The 25,855-nt window shown below is 36.8% G+C and overlaps 1 protein-coding gene across 8 annotated transcripts in view; it reads left to right on the top strand.

Moving 5' to 3' along the window:
* The window catches only part of YAP1 (Yes associated protein 1), an 89,950-nt gene that overhangs the window by 20,350 nt on the left and 43,745 nt on the right, over window positions 1-25,855 (top strand). For all 8 annotated transcript variants that reach the window (XM_030454950.1, XM_030454941.1, XM_030454959.1 and 5 more), the window contains exon 3: window positions 25,636-25,751. In XM_030454950.1, coding sequence (XP_030310810.1) covers window positions 25,636-25,751 — 116 coding nt within the window. The remainder of the gene's footprint in view (window positions 1-25,635; window positions 25,752-25,855) is intronic.

Genomic DNA, 25,855 nt, shown 5'->3' with positions numbered 1-25,855 from the left:
TTAAAGGAGGGATTGTGAGGTGATTTTGTTGAATGGGCGGCTGCAAGTTCCTGAAACACAACTACCATTAAAATGGAAATGTGTAGCAAGGTGCAAGTTTGTACAGCAGATAATGTGAGGGAGAGCTTATTAGGGGAGACTGAAATAGAAGGGACCTGAAAAAGAATGCAGAATTGGCATTTCTTTGTTTCTTGTGTTGAAGCAAGTTGTTCCACAAAAGCAGTGAAACAGGTAATGATTTAGCTTAGTTTTAAGCAGTAATGACAGTCTGAAATGTTAATTGCAGGCCTTTACAGTATGGTGCATTACACTTCTCATTCACAAAATTAGCATGCTGCTGCTTTATTTCCTATAGTCAAGTTAGGCTTGATATAGAAGCCTAAAGGAGGGATGGGTTTGTTTTGTGCTCTATTTTTTTGCTGAGGAAATACAGGTGGCTGTTCTGTTTACTATAGGCAAAGCAGAATGATGAAGAATACTGAGTGTCTGACCAAGAGGAATTGATGTGGGGAATCAAGAAAACAAGACACATGTAGCAACAGGTCTGCTAGTAAAGGAATTTGCCATGTTTGTTCTTGGAGGGACTGATATAATGCAAAAGAATTAAAGCCTACTCCATTGACTGCTTTCAGAAATTCTACTGAACAATCAGAAATGTGATTAAATTACAAAATTTTACAAACTTCTTGAAGTTCATTATTTTTTAAAAAAATATCTTCTTGTCTGTTCCATGTGCAAATAGTTACACAGTTATGGTTTGTCTCAAACACCAGAATAAAAAAAATGAAGTTGTCCTTGCTGTGCACAGCTGCTTTTTGATTTATGACTTGTTCTTCCAGTTGACCAGCTCAGTCAGTTTAACTGCTGTGCTGTGTATAACTAAAATAAACATTGAATGCTTTAATTAAGTTTCCCACTGTATGATGATAGAGCAAAATAGTTTCAGTAGATGTATTCATTGCAGAAAGATAAATTCAGCTGACCTGTGAAACTTCTATTTGCCTGTATGGATAAATCAGATAGAAAAATGAAAATATATATGACTGGATTCTAATCAGAATTCGGAATTGTAACGCACAGATTACATTTCAAGAAAGAAAAGCTATTAGAATTCCCAGTGTTCAAAAGAGAGTTGAAATGATTGACATGTCCTTGGAATGCAAAGGTATAGCAGTGTTAGATATCTATTTTGTGTACAATTGGTCAAGGACGTTGTATAGCATGAAATTTCTAATCTTTCAAACCAGGAATTATCAGATGTACCTGAGATCTAAAGGTTCTAGTTCTGATTCTGTACATTTTTGTACTTGAAGTTATTTCATGTTTTTTTAATAGTCTTTACAGAGTAACTTTATGCAGCTCAGCCAGTGTGACAAAAATCATAGGGAAGAAATCCCTGTCATGAGTTACTCACTTGTTTTTGTACTCTAGGTCATGAACTGTTTTTTCACTGTAGTAGCATTAGAGAGACAGTATAAGTTTGTGACATAAATTTCCTTTTTAATGCTGTTCTGTATCAAGATACAAGTTCTTTAATTGTAGTTAGTTGAAGCAATTTTACAGGTTTTTAGAAGCTGAATAATTCCTCCTTCAGTGAATTATTTAGTATTGATAGAATTAAGATTGGTTACCAGAAGCCTAGTGTTTTAACTAGTATTAACTAGTATAGTATTTAATTTTATTCAGTCTGCTTCTGTTTGAATCCATTTTCATTCCAAGGTTATGGTTTCCTTCATTCTGAGAAAGATACTGGGACCTAAGTAATGAAGTAATATTTCCCCTTAAAATAAAAGGGAAGGGTCAAAAGGATAATTTCTTTAATCAGTGTCTTTTGCATCGTGTTCAGAGGCAGCTGGAAAATTTCTTCTGATTGTGGCAATTCCAACAGTTCTTATTGGGAAAACGTGTGTTTAACATCTTTATTTTTAGTTTGCCTTTTACATTTCTGATTAAGTCCATCGGTAGTTACTTGCTGGGCAAATATATCTGTGATGTAGAAGAAACTGGCAGTTAAGATTTCAAAGCTCAGAATTGTGCTAGGTTTAGTTCTAAAAACAGTTATATATACTAGACTCAGTCGTTTGTATATGAATGGTCTTGTGTCTATTAAGCTGTTTAAATAGTGTTGTACTAAATAACTTCATTGTCTGTGGTGCTGCAAGTTATAGAACTTTTCTACTCATTGCTTTTGCAAATAGAAATCACATAACTTGGGAGTTCAGCCTCCTGTTCTTTCTAGTTCTTAAATTTTTAGGCTGCATGAATAAGTCTAACCTGGAAAGTTCAGTTTGGTGCCCTTTAGATAGATTTACTTCCCAGCAACAGAATTTAGAAACAGTAGAGGTGGCTGTCACCTACTTTGACCTTCTTGATACAGACCAGATAATCTAATCCATGAATTTAGCTGCTGACATTACATAGACTTATTCTTACCAAATACTCTTTTACTTAAATATTTACTTCTATTGTAGTCATGCAGAGACTGTAAAGGAGAAACTGAAATGGGGATAATATTCTGAAATTAATGTATCTTTTGAGAGATCAGGCAGAATGTTTTTATTTCCATTACTTTTTATCTGTCTAGTAAAATAATGTTTAATGTTAATTGGTGTATTGAAGGTAGAAGCTTACTAATGCTTTTAGTGCTTGAACCTGGAGAATTCTGTCTACTAGAATACAGACACTCCTTAATGTAAAAAAAACCAACCAACCTAAGGCTTGAATACGTCAATTGAAGTAAGATGTAAACTAATTTCTTTTCTTTCATCAGAAAACGTCACAAATAAAAATGGGTCCCTGCTGTCTCTTCAGGCAGCATCTTGCATATGGACTTTGCTTTTCAAAGTCAGTGCAGTCTATCCTGACACATTGTAAAGCCAGTTTTAATTGACACATAAAAATTGGTTTGAAACTTCCCACCTTTTTCTGGAGTTAATTAGACAGTCATGTTTTATTAATTGAATGACATTTAAACAAAAAACGAGTTAGTTACTTCAAAGCTGTTTGTAGTAGCAAGAAGCAGTGGATTAAATTTGAGACCTAGTTTTCATGACAGGGATTTCATAACATTTCCCACACAGTACTTTACTTGTCTCAGGCTTTGGATAATATCTGTCTAGATTTCTGCGGCTTCAGTAATTGCCTGTTTGTTTGCTGAAACTCTGGTTTGTAACTTCCTTTAGCAAGACTTCAAATCTGGGAGGTGGGTTATGCAGTGGACTGTAAGAATAAAAACTGCACATGTATGTTTTTAATCCAGGTTTAGTGCTCAGTAAGCATAATTGAAGATGAGCATTTTATGGCACTTGGAAAATGGTTATAACTCTTTTCAAAAGTTGATGGACTAAAAGCATGTACCAACTATTTATTTGAAAAGAGATGTGTGAGCCAATTCCTGAAAGTGAAACTGGGATGGATGTTTAAAAGGAAATTTGGTTTCTTGTGGTTGTGCTGGTTTTATATGTAATGTACTTTCTTCTTGGAGGAAGAAGAAGAAAACAATCACATGCAGACATGTTTTAACAGTGTCTTGCTTGGCACAGCAGTGTTCAGCCATGTTTTGAAGAATTCCGGGAAGTAAGGGCTTGGCCATTAGCTATGAGGCTGAACTATGAGAAATTTTGAATAAATGGTGTGGGGAAATACAAGCTACATACTGGAATTGTTATAAAACTTATTACTGCCTGAGGGTACACTTCACAACAAAAGCATTAATTAAAAGCAGTATTATCCTGGCAAGCCATGGAGAACAAGATCTGTTCTTGTAACAGAACCATAAATGCAGTCTTGTCAAAATACCATTAGACCCTGTGGCAATTGAAAGAACATCTTTCCAACATGGGTTGGCATTTTTGGAATCCATTTTTATCCTTTAAGCAATTCAGCATTTTTCTGTCTACAACTTTTTCTTCTAGTTTTTGCAGCCAAGTTTTTTTTGTGTAGATCAGAAAAAACCCAGATAGGACCGGATGCCCTTCAGCGTGTTATTAAAGGGAGTAAACACATTGGTTTTGCAAAGCTGTTTTATCCTTCTACAATATAAACTTGACAGCTGCTTGGTATGGAAAATTAAGAGGAGATGCATTATAGAAGAAAGACATGATTGTTGTTAGTTCAGCCCTCCTTTGGTTTAGAAGGTTGATTTCTGCTTGAATTAATGAGGTGTGTGAAATGGCAGACTATCTGGAACAGGTTTTATCAGCAGTGTGCTGGATGCAGCACTGTCAGCAGTGTCATTCAGTCATGACTCTTGTAGTTAAGAAGCTTTCCGTGTAGTGGAATACAACCTCTTGAAGGCTGACACATTGCTATTTCCAGGGAAAGGACTGTTCTTGTGATTAAGTGCTATCTTGTTGAGGTACTAGCAACAAAAAGAGTGAAATAAAAAACATACTTATTTTAACTATAAAAATTCAAAATATAAACTAATGCAACAACCACTCTGTACAGAAAAATATATATACATCCATACACTGATGTCTTTAATGTTTAGCTTGACTATTAGTCTCTATTTTTTGTAACGTTTTGTTGTATTTAGTTGTGTGATTTCTGGACATCTAGAGCAGCTGATCACAGTGGACTTCTTGAAGAACTCAAGTGCCTTAATCAGAGTTGCTTAATATTATAAAAATTTCAATTCTGCTAGTCACTTGTATCTGGCAATATTTTTTTTTTCCTAAAGTTGCTCAAGAGCTTCTGAGATGTAATAGGGGTGTTGTTCTCTTTCATAAATTTTCAGGGAGGCAAAAAACCCCTAAAAAACCAAAATTGCTTGTTATTAAGATATTAAACTTCAGCTTCCTGTAGCCAGTTTGTGATTTAAATACTATTTGAGTAACTTCAAATCCTAAAATTCAGCATTTACCTTGATAGTTGGTATGCACATATTGAAAAACTCAAGTTCCATTTCATCACTGAATTACTTCATGAAACTTGTTTACTATGCAGAACATTGTATCTTCTAAAATATCTTTTTTTTTCCTAAATATTTTTCATCCTTATATATAAAAAATAGTTTGCAGGAGTTGGCAGCTCAGCCTGTCTACAGCATTCAAGGTCATCTTTGTTTGAATTAGCCTTAAATGACAACTTCTCAGACTTAAAACTAATCAGATTTCTTTCTTCCCAAAACAGTACTATTGGGAAAAAGCTTCAAGCTTCACTTTCTAAAGTGTCATTGTCAAAACCTGGTGTAATGTGAGAGCTGCTGCTTCATGCATCACGTGGTGGTGTACAGTGGTCACATGAATTTGTTGCCAGGTTTTTTCACCCTTGGTCCTTTCTGACCTGAGTGTCTGAAGTACGAACCTAAAAGAACCTGCTGGCTCCCATGCTCTGTAAAATGCTTGGACTTCCTGATGACTCAGTTTGCATATGGATATGTGAATTTTAGTGGCAGTCAATATAGTAGCTGTCCAAATATATACTGTGTATATATGCATATGTGTGTGTGTATTTTAAGTTTTCTGATTTTAGAACTGCTAAGAAAATAAAGTATGAAAGTATTTCATAGTTTTGAAACTGTAGCCTGTAGGAAAAGATTAGTCTTGACAATGCAGCATTGTCTATTGAGTCAATTAAGCATGTAGGTTTAGCTAGCTTGGGAACAAGTTCCAGCATGTGACATTATAAATAGTACTCTCACATAACAAATGTGGGCTTAGTAAGTGGGCCATAATTTCCCCTTCCACTTTACTAGTTTTTTTGGGTCAACTGTACTGATGCAGGATTTGAATCTTTCTGGTGACTGAGGAGTGCTGGATCAATGTAAAGCAAAGTTGGTCAAACATTGCAGTTCTGAACCCCAGCCCCCAAACATGTCCCGCTTTTCATGAGCTTGAATACATTCTGTGCTCCTAATTGTGTGAGTGAAAAGTAATAACATTTAGAAGAAAAAGATACCTACATAGGTTGCCATAGAATCCTGGTCTCTTGCTCTCATTCTTTAATAGGGCATCTTTTGGGCTAAAGTTAGCATCCTCTGAGATACTAATTTTCAGAAGGCAATCAGTAACCACCTGGTCTCCCTTCAAATGTGAGTTTGTGATAGTAAAAGTGTGGCAAACTAAAGGATTCCTTTTCTGCAGCAAGCAGTGAAGGGGGAGAGGGCTGGAAACCTTGTTTGTGTAGTAACTTGTGACTTTTTATGTCAGATCTGGCTTCATTACTGACTGATTTTGTTTTGTCTTCTGGATTTGAACTTGGCTTTGTCCTGGAACAACCGTTTTTCTTTTCGCTCTCCCAATCCTGTTTTATTTGATGGAAAATTATCAGGACTGGACCTCCTTCAGCGTGAGCTCCAGGTCAGATTTTCTTTACACACATGAAAATAGAAAGGCAAGAGAAATTCCAGCAGCTTTTGGTGTGGGATTCTTCATTTCAGGTAGTGTTTGTAATGTGCCTGAGTGGATTTTCCAGTTGGAAAGATGAAGCAATGTCATGTCTTCAAAAATAATATCCTGCAATGTTAACTGCTGCGAGCTTTGCCATGTCTCCTCTGTCTCCTCTCTACACCACTAGAAGAAGTGGCAGCAACTTTTGATAGAATATAACTAAAAAGATTCCTGTTAAATAGTAAAGTATTACAAACAATTATACATGCTTTTAGCCTTATTTTAATGTGTAGCCCTCATCAACGGTGTGCTCAACCAGCATAATTTTCTTTTTAAAAAAAAAAAAAATTTTTTTTTTGCAAAATGTATTCCAAATCCTGAAACTTGAGTGCATTTCAGAGGATGACATTCATCTTTTAGAAAGCCTAGAAACCCTTGGATACCAGTGTGAGGGGTGTGCAACTCAGGTGCTGTGTGAGACATTGGAGTGTGGTAAGAAAATAGGGTTTTTTGTACCATTAATAATTAAAATTAAAAAATTTACCGGTGTTTTCCTTTTTATTTTTGTCCATGTTTTATACTGCACATAATGGTTATGTAGTATGTGTATGTAACTTCCCCATATGGGGGCACATACTCAAAATTTTTTTACTGATACACTTTGTGGTCAGAAGAGTTTGAAGATCAGTAGTCTTAAGCTGCCACCTAATAAGTGTTTTGACACGTGTGGTTTTGTTGGTCTGTCTGTCCCGCTTCACTTTCCAATTGAAAAACCTCTGTTCTCATATAACTTTAAAACATTGGGAACAAGGCATTTTGCACTTTTGTGTTTAGATAATGAGGTTTATATGCATGGTTGCATGTGGGGTTGTGTGGTAGGAAAAACTAAATTTTGGTAAATTTGCGTTGATTCAGTTGTTCTAGTGTAAAAGTTTTAGAAGTTGTATTTTTATATGTTAGAATTGGAATTCCCAAGAACTACTGGCCACTTCTAAGCAACACAGTGTTAGTGTTAGTGCTGGTTAGAGGCTGAATACAAAAATTAAAGCCTGTCACAGTTTAAGCTAAAAACTTGCTTTGGAGGTCAGATGTGGTATTTGATTGGCTTAGTCATAGGTATGTTGAAATAGAAATTGTGAAACTAGCTGATTTTGATCTGCTTCCTTACTCTTCTTTCACATTCTGTGTTACCACTTTGTGTAATTTTTTGTTAATTTGGAAATTACAAGATTATTGACCTGTTCATTACATCATAAGTCATGAAACTAGAAGTGGAGTACATGAAGGCTTGGTTAAGCTTTTTGCCATACATAAACTCTTCAGTTCCAACTTTGAGAGATAGGTGTTTAGTATGTTTTAAGTAATTTCCCTATAATTCTAACCTGTTTAAAAAAAAAAAGGAAGAGCTCTGGATAGTTTCAACTATTTGATGGATTCTTGTATTGCTTGAGTCTTGTATCAGGAAATTATTCAGCATTTTCTTAATGCCTTTTATTGAAAAAGGGATTGATTTCCCAAACTGTCATGGAAGTTCTGATGCATTGCATATAGCAGAAAGCAGGAGCTACAGTGTGTCTGTTCTGTGGCCCAGTTGTGCCATCTTTAAAGACTTACAGCCATCTGAACCTGTAACATACAAAACCATAGCCCTAAACTTAAGCCTTCTCCCATTTACAGGTTTGGGTGGGGTCTTGATCTTGATGGTTGTGGGGGGGATTTTGTTCATTGATGTCTTATATTGGTTTTGATATAGAGGTTGTAAGTATTTTTGTTTTGTATTTTACTTCTTCTTAGCTATGGTGTCTGTAAGAATGCAGGAGCTGCAGTAATGTGATGTTGCTTCACCTTTTCCAGATACTGAACTTTCTTCCTTAGGTAGGAGTGGGTGAATGTAGGCTTGAAGTAAGGACCTCTCGGAAAATCAGCAGGACATCAGTAGAGCCCCCTAGTGTGGATGATAGCAAGAGGATGATTTTTTTCTTGTACCACCTGAATAAAAAAGGCAGAGTCAGGAGATGTGCTCCAGTCTTGTGCCTTTTTGCCTTCATAGCAACATCAGCCAGAAGAGTAAAAAAATTTTTCCCGTACCAAGGTGGTCAGAGATGTGCAGCAAGCAAGACAGCAGCTGGTATTGGCTCTTGACTCAGTTATTTCTCATGCTGGGTTTTATTGTCATGTCATGTTTGAAAAGTAAGTGGTCTGTTGGCATTGTAAGAAAATGTTCCAGGTAATCTGATGACTCTGTCTTCTGCTGACCAGCACCCAGCATTTGCATGGGAGCTGAGGAGAGCTTAGGTTTGGTAGATGTTAGGTGTGCTGGCCTTTGTACCCACCCCCAAAGACACTTGAAGTTTGGTGAGGTTTTCCAGCAGAAGTGCTATCTGTTATTACACCAGCTTAAAAAAAAAGGAAGGGGGAAGTGTTGGTCAGAAAAGCTCTCCTGGAAAAAATGAGAAAAGGAATTTGGTCTTGTGTGTTTGTGCTTTTTTAAAACTTAGAGCTGTAAATATTAACAATGATCAGGTGCAGCTCTTTCCTATGTATACCTTTTGCTTTTTGTTGTGGCATGTCTGTTCTGTGGATTCTTTGCTCTCCTGAAGCTTTTGGATATTAATCTGGGCTAGTGGGTGAAACAGTTCTGGGGGCTCTTTGAAATGTTTGTACTTTCTGCTATATATTATTACAAGTGAATAGCTCAAAGTAACTAGCTCAAAATCCCATTTCACTTCTGTGCTTCTGTATGAACTGGGACACTGCTTTTTTAATGGTGTATTTTACTGTTTTCAGTTTAGTATCCTTTAGGATTCTGGCATTGTCAGTTCTTTATGGCTGTCTCCTAGTACCAGAGGGTTTGTTTTCTTTGGTGTTTTGTGAACAAGGGTGACTGGGTAGGAAGAGGAAGCCTCTTGATTCCTGCTGGGAAAAAAAAGCTGTAGTGGGAACCTCTCTGTTGCTGGAAATCGTTAAATTTCTAGCGTACTTAAACAGATGGAAATACCTGGTTAGTGGGGCTGTATAACTTGATTACTTCTGGAAGTACTTTTGACTCCTGATAGGAGTCAAAGGATATGAAGGAGGATATGAACTCAAAACGGCTGCAGAGGTGGGTTCAGCATCAAACACGCTGGCTGAATTTTAATTGGCTTCACCTGTCCAAACATATGGGAGATGGTACTGGAGGCAGAACTTGACACCTCCAGTTACACAGAGAATAAAAAGCTTAGTTTGTCTCTCAGGTTGGTAGGAAGACCTTTTGGGCAATGGTGAGAATCAGAATTTTGTTTGTAAAATTATATGAAACTGTGCCACCAAAATACGAAGTCTCAAAAAGCTCCTCTTCAATATACAAAGATTTTATGCTACCTTCCCCTACTTAGACCAATATTGAATGTGTCCCAGGAGCAGATACTTCCAGGTGGCTAGAGCTTTCAGTGTGTACACTATAGGTTAGGGTTTTTTTATGCTTAAGAACAAACTAAATAATAGTTGCTGCCTATGGGTTGATAGGCTTGAGTGAGGAAAATGGGGAAGTCTGCGACCTGATTGTTTTGCTGGATGTTCCAAAATATCTTCATTACTGAACTTTAGGGCTTAAAAGTAGTTGGAGTCTGATTCATATAAATAAGTTTTCATATATTTGGCTAAGATTTTATAAATGTTTTTGATGTGATGCTGCTCAGGAGCTGGAAGGTGCAGCAACTCTGAATCCTGATTAGTTGGCTTAATTTCAGTCTTCATTAAGAGGGTGTGACCTGTGGGTTCCAGTTGATTAGGTCCAGGGATGGGGCAAGTAAACATCTTAAGAAATAATTTTTTCCAGACCAAGGCAGACAAGTATGCATTTGTTTGTATTCAAGGAAAATGCAAACTCTTTCTTTTTTTCCCCTCCCCTTTCTAAATTTTATTACATGGGGAGTGCATGCTGAATTTTTGAGTTTTCCAGAAAAGTCAAATGTATTAGAGTGCTATATTTTCAAGCTGCTCAAACGAGTAGAACTTCTGAGTGGTTTTGACTGTCTCCATAGAAATTCTTTCCTCCCCCACCACGTTCTTCCATATTTAGTTTCCATAACCAGCACACTATTGTGAAGGAGGGGAAATGCAGAGTAGCTGCAGGGAAACCAGCCAATCACTCCGGCATCAGAGCAGACTCTGGGGCTTGTGGAGGTCACCTTCCTGACCTTCACAAGGGGCCTCTCTGAGGAGAGCCATTTTTCCTGCCTTGTAATGGTAAAGAAAAAACTTGGCAACTCCTTTGATCAGCAAAGCAAGAACAAGGAGAGCAAGGAGCAAATGGGCAGCTTTGTGCACAAAACTGCTAAGTCAGTGCTGGTTACAGTGAAATGTCCCACTTTTCAAGACTTTTTTCAAGTGAAAATCTTTGTTGTTAATCAGTTACGGTGAAGTAGAAGTATTTCATCTAATAATTTAGTAATTTGCACTGCAGGAGCATTGAAAAAAAAAAAAAAGGTACTTTTTTTTTCCTTAAGGGGGGTGGCAAGATTTTCAAAGGAGAAGGAGTTCTATAATACTTTAAAAAATTCTACCATTGAGTAGTGGACGTTTCTTGTTTGCAACTGGCATATATTTTTTTACTGCAAAACTTATGCTTTGCAGCTTTTGATGATGTTTTGCTGTTTCTCAGCTGATTCCCACAATGCATTTCAGATGCTTAATAGAAGGAGCAGTGGTTGTGCTTTGCAAGTATGTGAAGTTTTATTCTGACTCATACAGATTTAAAAGCAAACAAAATGTGTTCTTATACAGGGGAAAATTTATGAGCTTTCAGCTTCTCCTTCATTTTGTTCTTCAGATACTGGTCTTTAAATGCATTTGCTTTCTTCTTTTACAGTTCCTCTGTGTTCGTCCTGTGTTATGGGTATCTGCTCAAGAATTTAATTCTTCCATCTGAGATGAAGTCTTCTGTATTCTTCCTCTGCCTGAGAGCAGGAGAGGGTTCATAATGTTTTTAGTCAGTACTTCCTTCCATTCTGGCTCCCAGCTTAATCTGTTATTTCTCTGCACAGTTGAACTCAACAGTTTGCTCATTCTGGTCAAGAATTCTTCCTGTGGTTTGTAAACTTGAAGCCTCTTTCTTTGGCTGCTTCAGCTTCCCTTCAAGAAGCTTGGCTCCTCGGGAGATGCTGATATTACCAGATTGCCAGATTCCTCTGCAAGTCATGTTTCTTCTTTTAGACTTCCACTGTTCACTTTCTTTAGATGTTTCATCCTTTCCTCTGCCACTCCCTAATTACTCACCCCCACTATTGTGCTGAAGTGGTTCACAGTGATTCCTTAAATCACTGAAAATAAATAATCAACTCTATAGTTACGGAGCAAGATAAACAATGTTTTCAGATGAGTATTGTTTTGGAGTGTAGTGCCCTTCGATTTTTATGGAAGTGCAGAAATTTAAATGAGCTGTATGGCCACAAAATGGTTACAGGTTTTCAGTAGTAAAACAGTTTATGAGACCCTTGCAAATTTCGGGGTAAGATGCAAATTAATTTTCCATGGACATGATTTATCTTTGTGCAAACTGTTCTTCACTAGCTTTCACCTGCAGGATATCTGTTACTCCAACAGATACAGTGATTTCAGATAAGATACTTAGCATGTGATAAAGATAGCCAGGAAACTTATTTTATTGAAGTCCTTCATCACCAACAGATTTCTAAGTAAACTGTGGCAAAGAACTCATTCAATCAGCAGATAAATTTGTTCTGTGTGTACTGATAGTCTGATATGCTGTCACTGCAGTTGCTGTATTTAAGGGGCAAATCCAACATCTGCCTACAACCTCCCCATTTGATTGCATTGACAAAATCACCCAAGAGCAGTTCCTGGCCTGCTCTGTGATCTGGGGGAGTTTGCCTGGAGGTCCTCCTCCTCCTCTTCTCACCTGGGGAAGCAGCGTTGGCAGCAGCAGCTTCCAAACAGCTCTGTGCATGCTCCAGCACAGGTGGTGGAATTTGGCTGCTCAGATGGTGCTTGCTGTCCAAGCAGCTCTTCCATGTAGTAGGAAAGGTGACCAGATAGGCTTCTAGGTTACAGGATTGCTGCAGTCAAGATTCCTTTAGTCCAGTAGGACTGCAGTCCTAAAGAGCTCAGAATAGAAGAGTTCAAGTTAGAAATTTGGAAAAATAGAGCACAAAGAAATGGAGACTCTGAAAAAGGGCCTCTCAACTCCAGGGCTTTGTCCACTTTCCCAATTTCATAGTGGATATTTTGTGCATCTTCTGTGGCATATTCATTGCCCTTGTTATGCTGTTATGTTTTGCTCTTCTTGATACACAAGAAAATGCAAGTAGGCTTCTTGTAGCTTATTTGTAGCCTACTTACTAGGATACTGTCAAATCTGTAACAGTCCTTTTCAGTTCTTATTTGAACATAATTATTTTGTAACAATTTTCTAAAGGAATCAATTTCTGAAAAGATATTTAAAAGATACCAAGGTATTAGAACACTGACTAGAAGGTGAAATGTGACAGTTTATAAAACTAGAGTCACTGTATCTGGAATACCTTGATTTCTTTTTAATGTATGGTTTACATTTGAAAGGTTTTGAGATAAAGTTTAAATTATGACCTGCATAGTGATATAAAGTTAATGCAGAATAAATTTTAAGGATAACACTAAACAGTATATGCTTGCTGCTAAACTTCCAAGTGATACATTCTGAAAGGAAGTTGCTGGGTAAGTACCTGAAACTATGAAGTGTTAAACCACAGCTCAGAAAGTGTTAGTCAAGTGAATGTTTACTTTTTTGGTTTATTCATACCTCTCAGTTAAAAACTAAAACTGGAACCTAAAGATCAGAGTGGTTTGTTTCCTTCTTTCATAAATCTGAATACAAAATCAATGTGAAAAAATTACATGTGTTTTAAAAAGCTTTCAGTACGTGGTGACTAGAAACAACTGGTTCAGATAATTGAACACAGATCAAACCTTTACATTCTGCACTTACAATTTTATTTGAATTGAAGGATTTAAAACAATTTTGACTGCCTGGTTGGTGGGTAAAAGTAGCCCTGTAGCATGGTGATGAGAGATGACTTTTGCAATAGAAAACCTACCTGTCTGATAGAAGAGGTTAAAGGAGCTCAGTTTGTCCAAAAGTCCAGAGTGACTTAATACTGACTGAAAAAAGGGTCTTTGCTGTCAAAGGAATTTCTAAAACAGTTTGTGAATTTTTCAGGCGGAAAAAGAAAAGGTGGAAGTTGATAATGGTGGCCTTTGGAACTGAAAGGGAGTGGAGGAAAGGGGTGGGTCATCGGGAAGTGCTGACTAATGGTCAGCAAACACTGCAAGAGAGTTCTTGTGTTACAAGGTGGCCTCATTTCCTAAAAGGAAAATAAACCCTACAGTGTTCAAGCATAAAGTTTTGTTTGATGAAGCTAATGGATAGGAGCTATTAGAAAGGGGGAGGGGGAACTGTGCTGAAGGGAGGGCTTCATTATAATGTTCTTTGCTGTTAAGAAAGACAGACAACTCATGTATCCTAACATTATATGGGTAGGATGTATACATACCTTCATTGTATTAAAGAGGCCTGCTACTGATAAGCATGATTTTAATATGTTAGACATTTTTTTAAGATTGTGTGGTTTTAAAAATGTACACCAATGGATAAATAAATGTTCTCCCACTGCAGCAGCACACTCCCTTCTCACCCTTCCCAATGGCTGAATGCTGGTTTTGATAAGTAGTAGATGGGAGACTGCAAGAATCCTTAATCTGGAATTATCGTGTATAATTTAAGATGCTAATTTGAAGTTATTGATTATTTGGTTGGAACTTCAGCTCTTACTATAAATCTACTGCCGAAATTTAGTGAAAGTTGGAGATCTGTGATTTTTATTTTGTGATCTGCTTTGCATCTGAGGGTAGGGTTATACAGTTTTTAGAAAGTGCCTCAACTATATTTATTGATAAAACCATGGTAGTTGCAAATTTTGGCAAAGGCTAAAATTAATTTGTTCTTTAGGAACTGGCAGTAATTTAAGTGGTGTGATTTTAAACAAAGTCCCATGCTTAGCACATTTATAGTATCTATTTTTAATTCCAAAGGATACTGAGAAAGCAAATCAGATACATAAAACCTGATGCTTCAGTACATATTATGGCGATTTTAATGTAATAAATTAAAACTTCAGACATCTTAATAATATATAGGTCTTTAGTTTTTGTTTCTAGAAAGAGAGTTTATGCTGATGGTGATTCCAGTGTCAAACATTAAGTTTCTCTGTTACTTTCCCAAGGTCTTAGTAATAAAATAGAAATGGAAATTGCCATCTGATAACTTCTGAAACTTGCAGTGAAGTTAATTTTGCTTTGCATTGCTTATTTCACAAAGAGCTTCTGAAGTACTCTAACTGGTGGTCTTCAAATTCTTTATGAACCATAAAGGGAAATGTAGAACCTGGAACTTGAAAATCCTCGGGTTGAAAACATTCTGTGGTCCCTTTTAAAAATAATTATAATAGCTGTTTGACCTTTATCATAGCTATGATTTTAAATTATATAAACTAAGTAGCTTAATCTCTTCCCATACTTGTACTCAGTGTTGTATTGTATTTGCCACTCTTAAGTGGGTAAATGAAAATAGCTTTTCAAAGCATTGCCTTTAGACAATCTAAAGGCAATGTGTGTTTTATCTGGGTGCTGAGAAATCTGTTGCTTCTGGTGCATTGGAACTTGGGAAATCTGTCTCCGGGGGGCTGAAGTGTGGGGGTTGATAAAGAATAATTTGCTTGTGAAAAAAAAGTATGCAAGATTGCTGAGAGCTGACTGAGCAGGTAGCTCACAAGTACTGACTCAGGCAGCAACTTGCTGTTGGAAGATTTTTTTGTCTTTGTTTTATGTGGTGATCTGCAAAGTCTTCAGGGACAGGAATCATTGCCTCTGACCTCAGCAGCAGGTAGTGTTTGTTGGAACTGTAAAAGTAAAAAGCTCTCTCTCAGACATGGTCATAACAAGGAGTTAAAAAGAGATGAAAAAATACAGGATATACAATAATACAGGAAATGGAGTGAAAAAGGAAAACAAATAACAAAACCCCTCCACCCATTAAAACCTGGGTGAGTATAGAGAAAGCAAATGGGAGTTGTTTCTTTGCTAAGCAACAGTCTAAACTGAGGGTAAGGATAGCCCATAGGACTGTTTGTCTGACTAAAACTGAGAACATTTAAACAGCTGATAGGTTTAAGGTATGAAGTGTCAGTTCTGAAGCATACATTAAAAACAGTTGTTAATATTAATTATTTTACTTACAAGAAAAACATGAGTTTATTCTTTGTAGCAGAAATCTTCATTCAGTTCTAGTAGGTCCTTCCTAATAGTTTCTTAGAGTCAACTCATCCTTTCAGGGCCATCTGGGAATGATCAGTGTCTGAACAGTCAAGCAACCAGTTTGAACTGCCCTCTTAAGACTTCCTACTTAATACAATGAGGAAACAACCTAAAGAATCTTTCTGTCTTAATATTTTGTTTTCCTTGCTGGTGGTTAGCCTCAAGGTTATTCAAAAGAATTGCTAGGAACCCCCTTTAGATACTGAGGCAGCTGACTATAGCAGCTTTTATTGCAGCATGCTTAGGCAAGCCTCTCTGACTTGAAAACCTTAAGGCAACCAAAAATGGGGTATAGAGAAAGGGGTGTAAAATTGCCTGGCTCCTGTTCATTCGAAGAGGCATTTGATTTCCCTCTTGTTTTCTTTGTTTGCTTTTAAGAACTATATAGGGAGAGAGAACTGAGATAGAATCTCAGAGATAAAAGGGCAAGAGAGAGGCTTCTAGGCCCATCACTTCTGAAAATCATCTGCCCTTCCCTAAATGATGTGAAAGTTAGTGTTTGTGTAATCTTGTCTTTAGTGTTGCAGAAGACAAAATAATTGTATCTTGAGAAGGTCTCTCTGTTTGCTAAGCAGGGGCATAGGAACCTATCTGTAAAGTTAAACAAACTCAGCAATTAAAATAGAAGCAGAAAGAGATCTTCCTCTAGAATTGCCATTTCTCTCTTCATTTGCCTCTATCTCTTTCATTTAAAATAAAGGAAACGTGAATTCTGAGTATGCTGTGTGAGTTAGCCATGGGATACAAACAACTTAACCTCCCACTTCTCTCCACCCTGCCCCCAAAGTTTTCTTTACATGGAGCTGAGAAGGCAAGTTTAAAGTAAAATTAAACTGTATCACACTGTATCACACCAGGTACAGTATGTTCACAGTATTTAGTAATCTATGGAGCTTGGGAAATTATTGAATTATTGAACGGATAAAGGGAGTGTAAGAGTTTCAGTCTCTGTAATGCTACTGTTTCTTATAGTTATTAATGTAATGGAAAGAGCCCTGAAAATGAAAATGTTCTTATGTTGGTTTTTTTTTTTTTTTCCTTTATTTTTTTTTTTTTTTTTTTTTCCCCTGGAAACTAGGAGAATAATCTTATTTTATTAGGGAAATCCACAGAGGAATCCACTAATCGTATTTTTGAGAATAAATTTAAAGCCATTCTAAGCCCTTTTTTCTAGATGAGGTCCTTGAGTGCAAGGATCAGAAGAGGGACAGGAGGAATGGGAATGTTAAATACAAAAATAATGTTATTACTTCCATTTTTCCTTTGGCAAATGGCAGTTGTTTCAAGAGTACATTGTAAAAAAATGGTGCTACCTTGACAAACCTTTGACATCCTATCACGCCTTCATCTCCTCTGTTAGCCATGTACGTACACACTGCCTGCTGCTCATGGTTCATTTTTGCATTACACACTCCAAAGTGAGAACCTTCTGTGAGTGCTTTCCTAAGAAGGGCAATGCTGCTCTGCAACTTCAAAACACCAAATTGTTTATAATCAGAATAGTAAGTGTATGGATGTATAGAAGCTTAAGTAGGTACTGTATACTGTCAGCACTGCAGTGCTAGTGACGACTGCCTTTCAGTATCTTCATGTTAAATTCTGTATTTTGGGTATCTGTAAAATCTCACTATTTAATGTATCAGTGTCCACAGCTCTATGGGCTGTGCTTTCAGGAATTTCTCGTAGCTCTTAGTGTCTTTCAAGCTGTAACCACTTGGAATAAATTCCAGAGGGATTTGTAGAACTTTCTGGATGCTTAGTGACTGTGTGCAAAATCTGTTTCTGCACCATTGAGGTTTTTGTCAGAGACACATAAGATGTTAAAGTTGCCCTTGCTTTTTTGTTCTAGCTCAGATTCAAATCATTAATTTGCTGAATAATTTCTGCTGAGACTGTAATTATGTACAAAACCATACATGGTTCTTTTTTCATATTTCAATTATGGGGCTGGAGCTTTGACATTCTTCCCACCTGGTCAACAGGATGTTTGTGGCCACCATTCTCATATGTTTTACTTGTGTTCTATCTCAAAAATAATGGAACCCCTACTGTGGTACAAGATGTGGTTGTACACTGAGGAACTGCATGTTGATTTTAAGGTATGCTTTTGCAAGGCGTATGTACCATAGAGCTGACTGATGTTGTATCACCAGTGTGCTCTTTGTCACTCTATGCCTGTGGTATGGTTTGGTGAGGTAGTTTAGCATTGATGGAGTAGTCCAACACAAGCTTTGGTTAATCATAAAGACCTGTTAAGCAGAAGAAAAAGTATGGCAGAGTGAAAAATACAGCCAAATTATGTATTGCAGCAATATTCAGGAACTTCTACCTATGTTTCTATTGCTCAAGGCAACTAGGCCATGCCTGGAGATATTGTTGTCCTTGGGAGCTATGTTATGAATTTTAGCATTTTTTTTTTTTTTTCTGACGTTTTTGGGAAACAGATAAGTCACTGATTTTACTGCTGAGTGCTTTTGTATATATTACCCTGCAATAATCTTAAAGCCTGGGGAAATACTGCAAGTTAATATAGAGATGAGAAGTGGAAACACTGTGCTTTCCCAAATGGAGTGTCATCTCTTAGCAGACGAGATTCCATTGCAGTGTGATCAACAGCTTTTCCTTTTGTTAGATTTGTTATTTACAAAAAGTTGGAAAGTCCTTCAAGGATCTTGGGCCCCTTTAAATGTGTTATCTCTCCTGATTTAAGGAAGGTGCAAATTTAAGGCAGTGTTCATGGAGGACTGAATTTGGTGGTAGTGATAATTCCTAACAAATTTATCTCATTTCCCCTTCATGTTTTTCTCTCTAATGTTGCTTCTTGGAGTTGAAATTTGTGTCCTCTTAAGCAATGTATTAATTGTAGAATGTTTTGGGTTAGAAGGGACCTTAAAGATCACCTATTTCCAACCCCCTGCCATGGGGACACCTACTACTAGATCAGGTTGCTCCAGGCCCCATCCAACCTGGCCTTGAATACTTTCGGGGATGGGCATCCACAGCTTCCCTGGGCAGCCTATACCCATCTCTCTCTGCCCTCACAGGAAAGAATTTTTTCTTAATGTCTAACCTATATCTCTTCCTAATGCTATGTAAGGTATAAATCTGTGACTTTGTTACACCATCTGCAAAGAAATATACTTCACTTTTAAGTCAGCAGTGCCTAATTAAGATTAATCATATAGCTGAAGACATAATTTCATGTTCTAATCTTTTCCAATTTTTGAAATCCCCTGAACTGGGAAGAAAAAAAAGCTCACAAAGAATGTCACAGCTTCAACCCTTGAACAAGCCTGAATCCACCCCATTGTGTGTAATATCCTAAGAGCAGCATAAGCCATAACGCAGAAATCTCTGCATGCTACGCTCCAGTTGCTGAGCACAGTAGTCTGAGCAGCTCATACTGAGACTTTTTACACTCTAAACTTTCTTTTGCCCCACTTAACTGTGGAAGATTCACCAGTGGGGTCCCCTAGTCCATGTGCCATGTCAGACTGATCTTGACCTTCCACCTATTGCTGCTCTTTGTAGCAATTTGCTTCCAGCTCTGGTCTTGATTTGGCTAAGGGTTAGTTTGAAATTTATTTGTTTTGGGTTTTTTTTTGCCTTTTTTGTTCTTCCCCTATTGTTTTCGAGCTTTGTTGTGGTTTTGTTTTTGTGGGCTTTTCATTTATTTGTTTAGTTTTGTTTGTTTGTTTTTTAAGACAATTTATTGTACTTTCAGGAGCAGAAATTCTGAGTTTTCTTCTAGTGCCACATGGGGAACTAACTTTCAGAATATGTATATCAAGTCCGGATTACCAAAGCATACTTGTCATAGCTCTAAAATAATTCAGTAGTAGCATTTATGAGGAGAAAATTACTCTGGTCATGATTCTTCTAATCTTTATAGTTCTCAGATGAAAAGAAATAAACAAGGAAACTTTTCAGAAACCTGTGCATTTTGTGGATTGAGGAAACTGGTTTTACCAGAATCTTTATCTCATTCATTTAAGGTAAAAGAGAATCATAGGAGACACGCTTGTCAATGGAACAGTTCATGCTTGGGATATAAGGAAAACCTGAAATTCCACATAAAGTTTAGAAAATAACTAGGTTTTGCTTCATATGTGTGCTTGCTTCTTTTTACACAGGTACTTTTCAATCCATCCCCTACACAAAAAGTACAAAATGACAAGTCAACAGTTCTGGTAGGTCTGTTATGATATGGCCAGTGCTGTGTGTTTGTGTTTTGGTTTTAATAAAATAAGATTTCAGCTGAATTCCTAAAATAGTCACATGCATCTGAGAGCCAAAATTCAGGCTAGTCATCTCAGCTGCACTAGAGACTGGAAACGTTCTCACAGAGTTATGACTTATCTACTTGGCAAAAAACCAACCACTTTGAGAGAAACTAGTGTAATTTTTTTATTTTGATGGTTTTATAGTGAAGAACAACTTGTCTTTCAGAATGTTTGACTTTTCTCTTATGTGTAAATTAGACCTCTTTAGGTTTTTGTTGTTGCATAAACTTCACATAGTACACTTACCTGATAACTTAGTTTAAAATACCCTTTTACTGTTGTTTGCTTTTTGTCATAATGGCACATTTCTGATACACATTTTAGTGAAATAATCTGACAATTTCTGACTTGCCTCTGTTAATTATACCTTTTCTGAGCAGATCCTTTACTCTGAAAGGTCTCACTATGACCGTCATAGCAGACATGCACCAAATGTAAGGTGACTTTATGCTAATAAGGGCAAAATGAGGGGAAGAAATAATATGGCTCTATAATGATAATTCTGCTGTATGAATGAAGTTCTGAACATACATTGCAAAGTGTGTGTACCAAGAAGCGCACAATAGTTGCAATAAATACTGCAGAATTTGAAAAATAAGGCCTCATGGATGAGCCTTTCTCAAAGCATTTAGGTGATTTGCGTGTCCTGTGTGTGTTAGTTGCTTCTGACATGGCTTTCATTAACACAGTTCATGTCTTTTCAGTGCAGCAGCAGGAGTACAAATGTGAAGGTGTATTGATTGCACCTTGTGCAAAGGCAGATCTGTTGTTCGCTTTTAGAAATTGTTTTATTTTATTAGTATATTAGAATCTAAAAGTTATTTTCAATATGTAGTAATAAAAACTTTCTTTCCCCTTTGGATCTCATGCTTATTTCTTAATTTAAAACTGTAGTTTTAAAAGAATAAGAAAAAAACCCCAAACCCCTCACTCTAACATTCTCCCACCCATGCAAAAACCAAACCACCAGATCTTTAAGTTAGAAATTGAATCTGACAAAGCTTCAGGCATGTGATAGTGTTTAATGCCAGTAAATATTTCCTTCAGTTAAAAATTCTGATTCTTAGTAACTGCAGAAATACTCTATGCATAAAATGAGAACATTTTTCTATGCTTTAAAGTTGTTATTGTCAATAGGTAAATAATTTGTATATGACTGTAAAACATGGAGATGAATGAGAAGAGGCAGCTTGATTCTTCTTAATGCACAGCACTTTGAAAGTGCTTTTCAGTGGAGGGTGGTGTGACTTGGAACAGGCACTCTTCTTGATACCAGAATTGACATAAGTTTGCTAACAAATGTTGAGCATGCTCTGGGGGGTTTAGGTTTGTCTTTCTAAGGTCTTAGATATCATAGACCTACATTCATGGTACAGTCTAAATTGCTTTGCTCAGTTTCTATGGCATTTGTCTGATTTAGCAAGTATTTGCTTCACCTAGACATACATGAACAATACTAGAGGATGTCATATAACAAAATGTTGGATCTGAGAATTTATTCTGTGATAGAAAGTGTGTCATGTTACTTGATTGTCCCAGAATCAGTGAATTTTATTCCAAGATTGTTCCTTCATTTTGTTCTGTGCACACAGTACAGACCTGTGATTCATGGGTAGGAAAAAGTTTAATAATACTGTGATAAATATAGTGGCTGATTTATGGGTTCCAGTAATTTGATATAATCTGCTAATTTTTTTTTTTTTTTTAATTTTGAGGTTGACAGTAGTGCTTCTTGAAGATATGGCTCAGGTCATGTGAAAAAGAAGATAACAAATGGAAGGATTAGGGCAGTTGTCACATAATGCAGCTGGTATGGAAAAATCTGTTTGTTGCAGGGAAAGATAATGTAGGGTTGGTGTTGGAGTTCTTACGTCCTTACATTCAGACCTTTTATGTGCTGCTACTCAAAATACAGGGAAAGTTCTTTACCTGTGGAAGAATGTCCTGTTTCCATACTTAAACTGATAATGAGAAATACAGAGTGTTGTTGTAAGTTACCCTAGTGCATGTGCTGCAGGCACTGAACAAAATTAAGACCTTTCTTCCTTTCTGTACTACTAGGATGTGTTTGAACATTTCATTGATGTAAGTGGGGGGTTGTCTGCTTTGCCTTTTGTAAATTAGTGAACTGTGATTGGGAAGTTGCAGAAAAAATCTCATCTGTAGTAATGCATTTTTGGTGGTTTCTTGGTATATAGTATTCAAAAACTCAGGACATGGAGCAGCTAAGATACGTGTAAGGACTTGAGGTTAGTTGGTTTGAGGGTAGTTGAAGAGAAAGGTGTTGGGGAAATAGATAGACAGGTCAGGAAGCCCAGAGGTGAATGGGAGGAGACAATGAGTTTGCCTTATTGAATCCAACTAATTGTCAGTATGATTTTAAAGTAATCAGCTGGCTTATTTTAAGACTTTTATTCTGTGAGTTTGTGCTTTTGAAGAAGACTACTGGTTGGAGTACAGTTTGTAAAGTAAGGCACAAGCTGAATTTTCACCAGGGAAAAGTTGGGAGCTGCTGCCAAAAATAATGTTGTCAGTGTTAACAGCTCCCTGTGAACATTACCTGTGCTTTGTGTGGTATGCTTCAGCAGTCTTGAGGAATCAGAAACATCATCCTTGTGTTCAAAATTGGAAGTACTTTTAAAATTGCTTCTTTTGTAGTCCATTCACCTGGCCTGTATTCAGGTATTGGAAAAGCCAGTGAATGTTGTTTCAGTGTGTTCCTACAGTTAACAGCAAGAATGGTTCTGTAATGCAATGAGACAGTTTTTTCTTTCTTTTTCTTACTATTCAGTCACATAGCATATAAAACAAATACTATAAAATGTGTACCTCAGGTAGACATTTTGTAAGTGTGCAGTATTACATGGATTTTTATAGGAGGTAAATGGAAATAAACAACAGTGCAGTCATGGCTACAGTGGTGTTTTTCCAGTTTCCACTGTATCCAGAACTGAGCCAAGCAAATAAACCAAATCAGGAATAGAGAGGAGGGGTAGCACATGGTGGTACTGGAATTTAAACATATATCATGTGAAGCATTATTGTGTAGTGTTTATACATCTGTATTATCTTTACCTGCTTTCATTGCTTTGCAAAACTGGCAATAAAAAGTGAAAAAATATTCACCAGGATGAAGTATGTGTTTAGTCCAGTCTTTATAGGACAATCTTCAGTGGGTTGTGTCCTGTTTAAAAAATAAATGGTCAAAAAAGGGAATAAAGAAGTATTGTTGCATGTGACATGTTTCTCATTGGAGCTGGATATTTGAAAATGGATGCAACCAAAGACTCAGTGTGCTTAGTAGGTAGGACCTGTATTGAATGAGCTGTGTGGTGGAAACTTAAAACAACAGTGACACTATTTTAATGAATACTGTGTTAATGGGGTGTTTCCTGTATACAAGGGAAAACTGGCAGTAGTTGCTACATGCAGGCAAAGTAGAGCTTTGTTTACTACTATATTTTTGTAAAAATAAGAGTCCTTCATATTTTGTGACCCTGATACAGTGTGTCTGTAACTCTTTGATCTGGAATGGCTTATGTATGCATGTTTAGAGAATGTAAAGCTTATATATCATAAACAAAAAAAATTTTAAAGCCACTTGGTGATACCTTCTACCTTATAATGTAACATCCCTTCAACAATTAGAGCGCAATAAAAAATTCTACATAAGTAGAATTTTGGTGACTTCCTTATTTTATGACCTTCTGAATTTGTTTCTGGTCTTTCTCTCACTTGTTTGAAATTATTAAATATTTGAAAAATTTAGTATTCTAAAATTATCAACTTTTTAAACATAGAAGAACACCTTAAAAACATTAACTGTTTCAGTGGAGCACATTTTTATTAATTGTAGTCAAGGTTTCGTTAGTAAGTTTCTAGGCGTAGCAATTAGTTTCTTAGGGCAGGGAGAAAATAATGTTCTGTTTCGTTCATCCAGTTTGACTTCTGATGAGGTCTTAATTTATGATCAGAGCTCTTGGATGCTGTGGTCATGCAAATACATAAATGAAATTTGAACTCATCTCTTCTAATGCCAGTATTTGACCTAATTAACTTAGGTTCCCTACTTGAAGGAGAAAATAGGCCTGACTCATATTCAATAGGTTCCTTAAATTTGATCAAATGAATTGCATCTTAACAGTGCTTTTTTAGGCTCCTTTCTCATTGGTGGAGAGCAGGATGACAGGGTCAGATGTCAGCATCCACAAAGATGCTGGTGTTGAAGTCAACCTGTTTGAATTACATATCCTTTTAGTACATCTGAAATAATAAAGTACCAGCTCCTAAGCTTAACTATGATTTAAAATAAAAGAAACTGTGAATTTGGTAGAGTTGCTGCACAGCTATTATTTAATCCCAACGAGAAGATGGAAAATATGCAGCCTGATAGATACAGTTCGATAAAAATGCACACTGCTCCACCAAGATACATGCACAACAGAATGCAAGTCATGGCTACAAAGCAGTAGATGTTGGAGTACCTAATCTGTAGTCAGACACCAGTAGTATTAATATTGGAGCTTTAAATGTTTTGGGTTTATTGCAGTAAATGAAAATGGGCATTCCATGTAGTTCACAAAAAAGTAATTTTAAGGATTATTAATACAAGTACCAACTTAATGATGCACTAGATTATAGTGGATTACTATTTGAATATGACTTAATGAAAGTTTTAAGTAGCCAGTAACAAGCTTTGTTGTCAATGCTCAGTGTGTATTAGGATCTTTATTTTTGCCCACATCTTCTTGTAACAGTGTTGTTTAATGGCATCAAGATAAGGTTGATGCATGTTATGAGTAATGTGTGTTTGTTAGCAAAACATGCTAATCACATATTCAAAAAGTGAAGTAATCATTCATTGCACTTTTGTATTTTTATTGAATGGAATACTTTTGTGAATGATAGTGCCAAATATGCTTTCCAGTTTTTAAAAAACAGATAAATATAAGATCCCAAAGTTTTGTATTGAGATTCTGCAGGGGGCTAGTTAAGTTACTTGATATTCAGCATGGTCTTTTCAGATGAAGTTGGGAGGAGGTACACATCTCTTTCATAAAACTGCTCTGGTGACTGGTTCCTGCAGTTACCACTGAGAGATTGTTCAGTTGTCAGTGGTGACAGGGAGTGGTCCATTAAATAATCCAAGGATGTGAGCTATGCACAGAAAGTTTGGGAGCACTAATGATTACTCACTGGCAAGTTCATTACAACTCCTTAGGCATTGAATATTAATTCATCATGCCAAGTTACTGGACTGTGCTTGAGATTCCAGACATAACTGGCTTGGTTTGAAAGACGCTGAAGTCATATTTAAAAATTACAAGAAACTAATGAATGAGAAAAGGAAGAGAATGAATGCTTAGTTCAAGGGGAGAGCATTTAGTTATGGTACAACAGTCTAGATCATGATACTCATGTTGAGTGTTAACCTCACCATTGCTCTAGCTCTGATCTCCACAGCAGTTTCTTGGGAAGGTGGTGGTGGCCAGAGTAAGGGCTTAAGAATTTATCATACTCTGATGCTTGGGAAGAATCCAAAGAGTCCTTGCTTGATTTTGAATGTGGCTGTTGGTGGCAAAAGCTTAACCTTTTGTTCAACTTTCTGTCCTAGCAGGTCATTGCTGTGAATGCATGACTGTCCTAACTCTCACTTTGTTTTGTCTTAGTCACATTGATCAAACAACAACATGGCAAGATCCTAGGAAGGCCATGCTTTCCCAGATGAATGTTACAGCTCCCACCAGTCCTTCTGTGCAGCAGAACATAATGAACTCTGCATCAGGTAAGCAAAATTTGTGTTTATGAAAAAGATGATGCAAATTAAGAGACCAGTAGGTATTTTAATTGCAGGGGGAATGAAACCAAATCTCACAATTGTCCTTCTAG

Source organism: Calypte anna, chromosome 1 (genome assembly GCF_003957555.1).
Source record: "Calypte anna isolate BGI_N300 chromosome 1, bCalAnn1_v1.p, whole genome shotgun sequence".
NCBI classification, from domain to species: Eukaryota; Metazoa; Chordata; class Aves; order Apodiformes; family Trochilidae; genus Calypte; species Calypte anna.
Note: the sequence above shows the minus strand (reverse complement) of the source record. Positions and strands in the feature narration are given on the sequence as shown.